General features: G+C 37.0%; 1 protein-coding gene across 4 annotated transcripts in view; it reads right to left on the minus strand.

Moving 5' to 3' along the window:
* The window catches only part of CNKSR2 (connector enhancer of kinase suppressor of Ras 2), a 251,073-nt gene that overhangs the window by 31,878 nt on the left and 206,731 nt on the right, over nucleotides 1-12,464 (minus strand). For all 4 annotated transcript variants that reach the window (XM_087427479.1, XM_004435189.3, XM_004435188.3 and 1 more), the window contains 2 exons: nucleotides 12,348-12,448; nucleotides 9,424-9,976 (listed from right to left, as the gene is read on the minus strand). In XM_087427479.1, coding sequence (XP_087283605.1) covers nucleotides 9,424-9,976; nucleotides 12,348-12,448 — 654 coding nt within the window. The remainder of the gene's footprint in view (nucleotides 1-9,423; nucleotides 9,977-12,347; nucleotides 12,449-12,464) is intronic.

Here is a 12,464-nt window from a genome sequence, read left to right on the forward strand (position 1 = left end):
AAATTCACGGATGAGAAAATTTGGAGATCATAAATGAATATATCTTAGGCATTAAGTCCACATATTCTACAGATGATTTATCAAAAGATAAATAGCACAATAAAAATATCAGATTCAAAATCACAGAAGACTAGAGATTATAAATGTGGAAGAAAGTGAAAAACTGTTTAAAATGTTAAGGTTCAAATTTCCCTAAAATAGACATTCAAAATACAGTATAATTTTCTGTATTTGATACTCTGCTAATATTAATAGGTTTTTCTGATAATCAAATTTCATTAGTTGTATTATAAAATTAGGAAGCGTCTTCTCAATCATCAAAGAAATATTAAGCTATGGTCAGTATGTTATGTCAGTATAATATTATGGCCAATATAATATTATACTGAACATAGATTAATATCTAAACTAATTTTACTAGGCTAAGTCTAGATATTGAGACGTTAGGGAATCCATGACTAAGAATGGTCAAGAATTTGTAGCTCTGAAATGAATCAGAGTTTAATAACTGTCACTCTTATTTTCAAGTATTCTATAATTTCTATGAAATAACCCCAAAAGTTGATTTATGGCATACTTTATGTTTGTAATAGAAACAAATATATAAGAAATTGTCATATTACATTCCTGAGACAACAACTTTCTAGAGGTTCTCAAGTATGAGATTTAAATTTTAAAATATTTTTTGACCAACTGTTGCTTTTGCACTTAAAACATATAGTAATGGGCACTTTTTCCTTAATTGATGACATACTAAAAATTTCAGAGTATAATCGATTGAACTATTAAGACCAAATATTAGGGCTAAGATGTGCTCACAGCTAAACATAAGAAAGTCTGAGAGGCCAGGAGAATGGACTAGTGAGAACACTGAAAAAAATAAGTAAGAGAGACGGTTTAGTAGAAGGTTCAGTGTTTTATAACTTGAAGCCAAAAGCCACAAGTAAACTCTGACCACCACACTCAGTGATTCTGAAGCCCATCTCTGAATTCCGCATTCTGGCTTTTGAAGGCTAAACTTGCTATGTTTTTTAGCTAGCTGGCTCTGGCTTAGCTGTCTTCATCACAGAGATCTGGGATAAGCTGACATTATTGGAAGACCTTCATAAAGAAGGCTGGGCAAAAGTCATATGGCACCAAGGCATTAGGCAGGTAAGCAAGAAGCTTCTGATATATGAGTATGGATGTGCGTGTTTCTTTTTTCTCACATCTCTCCTTCACCATTTTTGAAAAGGTCAACAGGTAACTGCTGCATTTTCTAGAGTGATAACATGCTGGGATTGGGGCTGGGTTCTGAGGTGGTGTGTAAGTTATCTCACGAGACTTGCTTGTAGTATAAACTAAGGTCACATCAAAAAAATTTCAGAGGAAAAACTCTAACTGAAAACCAACTAAACCATACCTTACCTCCCTACTCACATTGAGTTACAGGCAAAAGATGTATGAAGAAATCAAATTCATACAAGAATTAAATTTTATTTTTTTTTTTTTTTTTTTTTTTTTTTAAAGATTTTATTTATTCATTTCTTTCCCCCCAAAGCCCCAGCAGATAGTTGTATGTCATAGGTTCACATCCTTCTAGTTGCTGTACGTGGGACTCGGCCTCACGCTGGACGGAGAAGTGGTGCCTTGGGGCGCGCCCGGGATCCGAACCCGGGCCGCCAGCATCAGAGCGCGCGCACTTAACCGCTAAGCCACGGAGCCGGCCCAGAATTAAATTTTAAAACCTTAACTTTTAATAGAAGTTACCTCTGGAGAATAAGATAGAGAGAGGATTGTTTTTTGCTTTCATCATTGTTTTACTTAATTATTTGTTTATTTATTTAGCAATAAGCACGTTATTACTTTTCAATTAAACAACAAAAGAAAAACACAGAGGGAAATTTAAAAACTCTCAAGGTATGTTTTATGGTACAATCCCATTACGTCTTAACTTACCATCTTCCTATAGTTGGTAACTATAGGAGGTAGATTTCATACGTAGAGGGAAAAAAAGGAGGCATTTGTGACTTTCAGCCCTCTCTGGGCAAGGGTGACCAAGGTAAAAGGAGATAGAACTTAGGATAGGTTCTCATAACATAAGCTAGAAAGTACTCCACTGAGAAACTGACAATACACTATGAATGATGTGAAGAAAAGTGGTTTGCTTTTTTGATGTGTGAAAATAGTATCAAGTAACAGTGTGGCTAAACCTAATCATCTTTCTTGGTAAAACAAACTGTAAATCATAACTAGTCTTACCTATACTGGTGAGGGGCTGTCATCCTTTTATGTGAGCTTTAATTCTTATCTGACCACATCTTCTACTGTGTGACCCTGTAGCATCTAGAATTCATTCTTCTGCCATTTAAATCTGGCTTCATTACTTATTAATACTCCTGAGTTATTTTCCTGGCTGACGCGGGGCTATTGGTTATTCGCTAAAGTACACGTTGTAATTTCAACATGTTTTACAAACGAATCAGGATGAAGCTAGGTGATGGGCGACGGCCAAGTGAGATCCAGGGCTGTGAACCAAGCAGTGGTAGTGACTTGAGTCAGCCTTTCTTCCAGAGCCAGCAGATTTTGGCAAGAAAAACAACTGCCTAGGGGTGCTGGAAGACCTGGTTTCTAACAAGGAACTGGTTATCGCACATGTCATATTCTTGTGGCCTTCACCTTTGAAATGAGAGTAAAGCAGAAAGGGTATGGTTTCAACAATAGAGAGGGTGACTACAAATGAGTCATAATACAAAGAGCAGTAATTCTAGTTATTAAAGCATCCCACCTCTGTGGTACCCAGCATGAAGAGGGTATGCTGAACACATGCAGTCCTGTCCTTCCCTTTACAAAACACCCAAAATGTTTTGATTCCTGTTTTATGTCACACAATGGATAAAACAATAACTTTAGCTTTAACTATTATACAATAAAATGGAAAGAATGGTGACAAAAGGGGTTAGCTATTATTTATTCATTCACTCACTCATTCATTCACTTATTTTTCATTCATCCAATAGTGTCCGGCTCACTATGGGCCATATACTGTTTTAGGCACTGGGTGTACAAGACAGGAATAAAATCCCTGCTCTTAAGAAACTTATATTCTGGTGGGTAGAGATGGAAAATAAATTAGTGACAATATTTGATATTATACTCATAGTGATAAAGCTGTTAAGAGTATAAAACTAAGTAACATACCATAAGATGAATGGTGATAGTGGTGGTTGGGAGGGGGCTTCTGGGTCAGACTGGGTTGTCAGGGTAGGATACTCTGAGGGGAAAATATTTGAACTGAGACCTGAATGGCAAGTTCTATAAATATATATTTCAGTAAATATATATAAGGTTATTGCTATGTGGAATACAAGGTTTCTTTTGAGTTTCCAAATGTCCAAAGTCACAAAAGAAAGGAGTAGTGAGTGATAAGAATGTGAAATGAGGGACATTTCTATTTTATCTCCTAGAACATAGCTAATACATTATGTTGAAATATATAACACTGCTGATATTTCATCATTTTGACCTACGAAAAACAGCAATTCATATGGTCTACCAAATAGCTAGAACTGAACAGATAGGTCATGTAGTCAGGTAAATGTTATTTAGTGAGCTTTGCTAGGACTAATTTACTATTTAAATATTATAATTGCCCTCTTTGCCTAAATCCAAATCTACATAAATTACATAATTATAAAACATTTATTGGACAGACTTAAGAGTGTGTCAGATATGGAAAGTAAATACTTTCTGGCATTACCTCATTTGATCCTCATACAACCTCAAAAGGTAGGTACTGTTACCACATGATTTAACAATGAAGACATTGAGGTATAGAGGTGTTAAATAATTTGATCAATAATTTCACTTGAAAGTGGCAGAGTGACAAAGCAAGGATTTGAACTGAGGAATGTCTCCAGAGATTGTATTCTAAGCTCTGATCACACAGTGTTTATAGGAAAACATGCTTATTCATTTCACAAGTCAACAGTAATTATATCTAACTTACTACATTTTCAGGGTTATATAATATTTATCCCCTTTTAGATATCTAACATTTCGTTAGTGCCAAGACTTTTAAATGATGTGATGTGATCTGGGGTATGTGTTTGCATATATATATATATTAAAAGAGTGAAACACTGCCTGAACAAATATATTTGAAGACATAACATACATAATAGTAGAGAGGCTCATGTAGATAGTAATGACGAGCAGTTGGGTACATTTCTTCTCTTTATGATCTTAAAATCAAGGTTAGTCTAAACTATTCATAGTCATTCCATTTCCCTTACCATTTAGGTATGGGCATGTGACGCAACCTTGGCCAATGAAATCTGGGGGTAAGTCTGCTGGAGGGATCCAGGAAAAGTTTTCCTTGATCTTACAAAAAGGACTGAAGATAGGGCCTGGTCTTTAGCTCTTTGGATGCTTTCTTATAAGTGATGCCTGGAGCTGTTGGCATTACAGAAAAGTTAACTGAGAGTCCTGACAGAACCACGAAATTCACTCCAGAACAACCCCACATCTGAACTCCCTGTAAATTAAGATAATAACTTTTCCTCATTATTTAAGCAAAAAAAACCCCAAAACCAAAAACCAAGAAACAAAAAAGCAAAACGTGAGAGGTCTGATTAAAAGTCCAACCTATAACCAATATCAGAATTATAGCTAAACTCTACTTTATATCTAATCTTTAGGATTTTATGTCTCCCTAACAGTGTTTTCTTCAATTTCAGACAATATGATATTAAGAGAATATTTGTTTACTACTTTCTAGATTTTTCTGTGTTCTTTCTTTATATATACTTGTTACATAACCAGCCAAGAATGGTGCCCTTAAACTTCACAAAAGTGACATATTTAAGGTTCTGTTATTCTTTCTCTGACTTGAATGCATGTCTTTTTATTTACATTGCTTATATATCTTTTCTATCTATTCCCTTTAGACTGAACTATAATTTAAGATATTATTGATGATTATGCTCTTCCAAATTCTTTGTGTTTATGCATAATTTATCTTACCAATAAATAAAAGAGTAAAAAGTGCTGCAATATTTTTATTTCAACTTATTCCTTTTTTTCCTTGAACACAATTTCATATTCTGTAATATCTTCCCCTTGCCCACACTTTTCCTACCTGAATGTTCTTAAAAATAGAATTCATGGCTTTTAGAAGCTCTTTAGGAAATTACTCTAGGATCCTTAAAATGATTGAAGAGGATTAATCTATCTTCTTCTGCACTATATTGGTAGTCATTATCTAGCCTCTTTGCCTAGATAATTTAAGATATTAGGCCACCGAGCTGCAGATTTTGTGCAGCTCCTAAGTTACCAAAGATGTGCAAAGGATGTTAGATTTTAAGAAATAACTTTAAAATATATTTCTTAGCAGATCTCATTTTGAAAGCATCAATAATTATCTCAGCCAGATAACCTGATATGTATTATAGCTACAAGGTAACAGATTTTATCCACCCCTCCCCACCAAAAAAACGCTTAGATTTTGCTTTAGATTTCTAAGACCAAGCTAATAAATGTGTAAATTAAGTGAGAATACTGGTAGGTTATCTCCAAGACAATGAAAAAGAGCACATTATAACTTCACTGAGTACAGGGAGGCACCAAGAATGATAGCTAGTAAAGAGTACTCATATAACTGCCAAGAGGGAAATCAGCAGGATTAAATGATAAAGCTTTCGAAAACCTCATCTAAATTGCCTAGTATGGCAAAGAAAAGAGAACTATTTCAAGCAGACTTCAAGCTGCATTAACCAAAACACTATTTTAGTATTATGGCAGATGATTCCTGAATGAAGTATATCTTTATATTTTGTCCCACACTTTTATGATTTATACCTCCTTGAAAGTTGCATAGGCTGACATAATTTATAATTTAATTTAACTGAGGTATTAGAAGGCCCACACCTCAGTAAGCTTCAAAACTGCTAATTGGGATAATAGGAAATTACTTGTCTTCTCCTAAATGCCAGTGAAGTAGGTCAGGATAATTAATATGCAGGCTGACTTTTCAGTCAAAGGAAAACAAGACAGGTCTCATCTGTGTACTTTTAGTATCATCCATTTTAGACTAAAATGAGTTCAGCCTGAGAAAAATCACAGTATGACTCAGTTAAATAAGACATAAGACAAAAGGTAGTTCAACCATGAGAACATAGATGGAAGTTTGTTCTAAAGAAAGCTACACTTATACCTCATAAGCAGGGCCAAATTCCACATATATAAGGAAACTGAAAAAATATCTAGGTCATGGATTTAGGTAACTGTTGCTTCTTAGACTGCTTTGTAAACTCATAAGCACTATATAATATATATCATATTATATAAAATTGAGGTAAATATAAATGATAAGAAAGAGCTTTGGTTGATGACATAATTCTTCACCCTTAAAGCAGAAGATAGGCTATAGCTTCATATTTTCTTCTATTACTCCTTCTGCCCACTTGCCTGACACTTCCTATTTTTAATTTCTTGGCAAACTGAGAAAAATGTTTGGAGCTAGAGACATGAAACTTACTTCCTCTGCAGGTCTGTACTTGATTAGTACAAATTCACTTTAGCAGGTCAAGCCGAGTGCTGGCTTCGAGCAGGAGGAAAGTTAGTACACACTGCTGTTGGACTCTGGTTCTAACAAGCACGGGTGCCTGCTGACCCCTGTGGCAGCATCATGAGTGCTCTGTATTGGAGGGTGTGCTGTAAGTCTGAGGCTGATGGGACAGCCACAGCTTCTTTCCCGTGTATAATTTTTGCTTTGTTGACATAACACCAAGCAGCTTGATTTGAATAAGCAGCCTGGAATACTTACTCTTAATGGCCAACCCAGGGCAGTCATGAACACGACACCCCTTAACTAGACCTTAAAGATTCTTTGGAAAACACTGATTTTAGAGCTGATGTTTCCCAAATGAAGTGTTCATCCATCAAACTGCACACTCCTAAATATTAGAAACAGTAATGCAGAAAAACCATCATTAGCAAGGTAAGCATACATTCCATTAAATAAGAAGCATCTTCTAGGCAAGAATGAAATGTCCTACTCTGCTGAGTATGGTTTGAGGACACCGAGACATCAAGTGGCAAGATTTATGGAAAAATACCCAGAAAGAAATGGGGCCCTGAAAGAAATGGGGCCCTGAAAGATAGTACACGGCCACCTTTAGTGAAGCAGATCAGACTGAAATAGCATGAACCGCCCCACAATATCGAACCGTAAAGACAAAATGGGCAATACCAAATTTACTGGCACACTTTTTAGGGCTGTTCTGCCTTATCACAATTATTCCACAAAGAGAGAGCCCACTGAAAAAGACAGAAGGTACTGAATAACTGCCCACCTGACTCATTTGGGAACCTGAAGGAAAGACCCACAGACTTAGGAGTGTATCTAACATGGCTAAAAATAAATCCAGTCAACAAAACAGCAAAAAAGAGATGCCAGAAGAAAAAAAAATTGCAAGTCGTCTAACTAGAGATGCTCTGTGGGCTACTGGACCCTGCAGGAAGCGCGAGCACAGTGCCCAGGTTTTACTTTCAGGTCCTAGGACATGCTTTCTCCTTTCTAGTCCTCCCTTACACAAGGACCAGGAGGAACTGCTAAGTAGCTTAATTGAAAAAAACCCAGCATCAATCACTTCTACCTGTGGCAATGATAGAATATTTTCTGAATAGAATTCTCTATTTCAGAGGGCTATGCCTAATTTCAACTCAATTTATTTTAAAATGGCAGTGATGGAGTATTTTCCCCACTACGTTTGCAGAATACTGAATAAACCTCACATACTTAGTTATAGCAGTTGTGTAGCACCTGGATGACAGTCAAAATGAAGTTTCTAACTCATTTTTAGTTAAATGTTAGAAAACAATTTATTAATTTTGGTGATCATCATAATATTAAAAACGTTTTATCATGCTTGCCAGAACTAGAGGCCTGTTAACATGGCTCCTAGATATTTCTTCCACAAGTCTCTTCCATAATCTCTAATAAATGTGAATGGTGGGAGGGCTTGGCAGGTAATAGATGGTAATTACCTTTCCCGCACTAAGCGTATAATTTTTATAATGTTCCTCATGGAGATTATGGCTAAAATATAATTCACATGAAAACTTAACATATGAATTTTATTATAAGTAACTCATATTTTGATGGTAGAAGATATAATTTAATTCCCATTAAATAATGCAATGAAGATCCATACCATAAAAGGAGGTCCACTGTCTTTTCTCGTTAATAATCTTCAAAGTGACCCTCATTTTAAATGAGCCAAGTTTGACATTGACATGAAGCTCCTGACCTGCTGGTAACCTGTGAGCTTTGAGTTGTTTTTCTAGTTGGGATGAAGAACTTACACTAATATGTCCTGTAATCAAAGTCTCCTATACCTCCAAAATAGGCTGAAGGATATAGTCTGTTTAGGTCCTTTAAAAAGAGAAGTCTAATGCCCTACTGGGACCAAACCAGTAACTGCAGTTTCATCAACATTGGCTCAGGTTATGTGCACTAACTGGCCCTGACTTCATTTTGAATAAAGAGATACAAATAGTTTTACACTATTTCTTCTATACTTTTTTTATTTTACATTCAGGATTTATAGTCAGATCTAGATTTTCTTTCTAAGTAAAATAACTGAGTTATACGCTTTCCCTTAAACTAGCCTGGGTTTCTGGACTGGTGTATCAAATTAGTTATAAAGAGATGCTTGGTATGGCATGTTGGATAAAGAACTTGATAACTAGTAAACATATTCTCAACAAGACAGAGGGCTACTTAATTGACTTGTCTCTCTTAGAGTTGATTCACATAAACTGAATTTTGCAATCAACATACATACCAAGAAAGTAAATGGATGCTTTTGGCAAATTGGTTTCTAGAAACAAATTTGGCTATTTGGAGTTGATAGAAATGCTATGTGAAATTTCTTCTTGGAAAAACTCTTAGATGTTTCCTTTAAATCTTCTAACAGTGAAAAGGGAAGGGGTGTGTGTGTGTGTGTGTGTGTGTGTGTGTGTGTATTCACTTATTCAATTAAGGTTCTGCCTACACCCTGCTTAAAGCATTTACAGTTTCTTAACACAAACTCAAGGGGCAATGACTGTGGACCAAAGGGATGATGCATGCAAGTGAGAAGAAAGTAGATAAGAGGAGGAAGAAAAAGAAATGAATACCATTAACCTTAAAAGGCAAATGGATAATTGGAGAAAAAAATTATTTGCTCTAGCTTTGAGTGCCATGGGATTTACTCAACACTTTTCCCCCAAGATACTCAAGTTCTGAAAGTAGGACACCAAGGCATACCTAACTTCCTATGCAGCAACACCATTATTTTAAGAAAAAAAGGAAACAAAATTCTATTTTCTTAAAATAAGAAGTTTGAAAAGGTTAGGACTCGGTGTACACAGGCTAAGAATCTCCATCAACATACTTACTTTTGTCTCCTATGTTTTCCCCTGCTGCCTCCCCTTCCTCCTCCTCCTCCTCCTCCTCCTCCTCTTCCTCCACCTCTGTGGGCTGCACGTCATCCTGCGGGTCACAGGCACTAACCGGCGCATTCAGACAGCAATGGTTGAACCCGCTATCTCGAGGCAGAGTAAAACTTCGAGGCTTGCCCCCATTTCCATTTAACACTTGCATCCTCTCGCTCTCGGCTAAGGGGTATGGCCCATAGTGATCCTGTAGGTGGCACTTCTGAGTTGGAAGGGTGGACTGCCGCCTGTGCTCTGGGGAGATGGCCGAGGAGTCAGAGAAGACAGAATCCTCCAGGGGCAGAGTCTGAAGATAGTGTAATCCTGAGCTTGTCAGGGGCGTCTCAATTAAATCCTGCCAGGAGCGGCGCTGACTGGCTGTCTTGCGAATGGGGGACACCGCACTGCTCCCAGTCACTTCCTGGCGAAATTCCTCATGGGAGGACTGTGACTGAGAGGTCTCTGTGGAGGAGAGCCGGCTGTGTTTTGCTTCCACGTAAGGACTGGCACAGCTCATCTGTGGAAAGGAGCCTCTGATAAGTCTCCACAGAAATAATAGACCACTTCTATCACCAAGGAACACATTCAATTTCCACCAGGTAACATTTACTAGTTGAGTTAATGACTAGTAAAGTTTTCAGACATCTCAAAGTTAGGCCCCAGCAGACACTTTAAGAGACTGAGACATGGATGTATTGAAATGCAGCTATATCGGGTTCTCATGAAAAATCTGACATATTAATGCAAAATTTTACAACAATGACAGTATAAGAAAATGTGAGCGCTTATAAAAGAAATATTCAGCAACTAAAAAAAATCCAGTTTTAAAATCTTTTGAAATTCTGAAGAATTGTTGCCAAATTCATATTTCCAGATTTTATGGAGTTTGGGGATGAGAACAAGGAGAGAGGCTTTTGGATATGAAAACCAGGTGACTATAATCAAACAGAACCCTTCCTCTTCTTCAGTGGTGAATGTTTGCTCCTATGGGCACCACGGAAAAGCTTTCTTATGGTCTTGTCAATTCTGTGGCACTTGCTAGAGAGTGAAAAAATATAGGTAGGATGAGATTATACCCTGATGGGGATAAGCATTTGCCTTGAGCATAGGCACTTCAGGCTACATAAACACAAAAGAAAAATGGAATATTTTTATCCCTGGAATTTAAAGTTTGAGAATATATGTTATAGTACAAAGCACAACCAAGAAAAAGGATTGGCATCAAGTGAATGCTATAAAAGACTTGCAGGCACCTCTACTGGGACAAGCCTTCTGCTAGCTCTGGGGGCTAACAGACCAGTTCAGGCCCTTTCCTGGCAAGAAGAGCCAGAGTTGTTAAATGTAATCATAGCAAATGGGGCTGAGCTTGCGGTCAGGACAAGCCTAGCTGAGGTGAAAGTGCATGCTGCCCCTCTGGGTAAAAGAGGAGAAGTTCCCTGGTATCTTCTGTGGGCAGTTTATTTTCCCACATGTTAATAACAAAGTGGATAGTTTCCCTCTTGAAATTCACAAGTGGCTCTGACTAAAGAACTGTTTGGTGAAGCTGCAGTTCCCCTTTCTTCCTCTTCTATAAATATTTTAAAGGAATTATTGAGACCCTGATGTTTTAGGGAAAGAGGGAAAATATGATATAAACTATATCTTGTCATTGACTTCATTACTTCATTTCTACAGCTCATCCTTGCATTCTGTTGCACTTGGTAAACTGCAGCATTTATTAAAGAAATGTGCATACAGGTAAGAACAATTCTGCATTTTTTCCACTTTTCTCCTGTTCTCCTTAGGTAAGAGACATTATCATCAAACATTTTTATTAAAGATGTGGCTTCCCTTTTAGTTATTAGCCAAAAGTGCCCATTCATTTATTTCAGAAATATTTATTAAGTACTTAATAAAAAAGTACCAGTGCTGTGCTAGGCCATGGGGATGTGTAGATGAATAGGACAGGGTCCCTGTTCTCAAAAAGTTCAGTCCAGTCCAGTGAGCTGTTTGCAGTCCCAAATATTCTGATTTAATATATCTGGATTGGGCCTGAGCATCTGCATTCTAAAATGTTCCAGAGGTGATTCTTATGCACAGCCAAGGTTCAGAAGTGACGTAGAATTATATCTACATCTTACACAGCACCCTTCTTATTAAAAATCCCCTAGAGTAATACGAAGGTGGAATTAGGTTGGCTTCCATTTCCTATGTGGAAGACTCAATCCCACGATTTGACTCTTCCAATACTGTGACCATGCAATGTATTATCTAAACTGAGACAATCTCAGTAATTCTGATGAGAAAAAGGCATAAAGTGGGATAGTCCCACGCACACCAGGACAGTTGTCTATCCTATTAAAAGATCAAAGTACAGTCTATACACAGAATAATTTACACAGGTTTAAGTCGTCTGGAGCACCATATACACATATACATTAAATGAGACCCCCTGGCTGTCTAAAAAGCGACATGCCAAAACATGTTCAATACAGATATAATATTAATTTTTATGAGTTGCTTCTAAAGGACATAGGAATGAACTTTATTCATGCAGAACAGATAAGGTCAATTTATATATCTTTTTCTAAGAAAACTTTTTTGTTTTCTTAGAAAAACTTTTTGATATTTCCATGAAGCCTACTCTGACACAAATGGTATGTTTTCTTAATAAAACAGGTCAGATATTTATTATGCCTGGAAGCTGTGGTGACTGTTTCTCCTGATTAAATATTCTTTGTATACTTAAATTTTTTCCCTTACTGCTTTTAGACTCCCTATTTTCTTTCCCCCTAAGAAACCTGAGGTCTGACATGAAACTCACTACATGATTTTTTTTAACACACAAAGGGATGTTTCAGGTCAAAGAATCTAATGCTATATTAAGTACATTCCTGTTGGCAACTTACAGAGGGAGGCCGCGGGTATGTATCATAGGGGGGTGGAGGGCTGTCCTGTTTGGGTGTTGACGGAGTATCTGCTTCTTCCTTGTCACTCTCACTCCAGTAATCTGAAAATTCACACAT

This window comes from Ceratotherium simum, chromosome X (assembly GCF_057802395.1).
Source record: "Ceratotherium simum simum isolate JZ-2026a chromosome X, ASM5780239v1, whole genome shotgun sequence".
In the NCBI taxonomy this organism is placed as follows: Eukaryota; Metazoa; Chordata; class Mammalia; order Perissodactyla; family Rhinocerotidae; genus Ceratotherium; species Ceratotherium simum.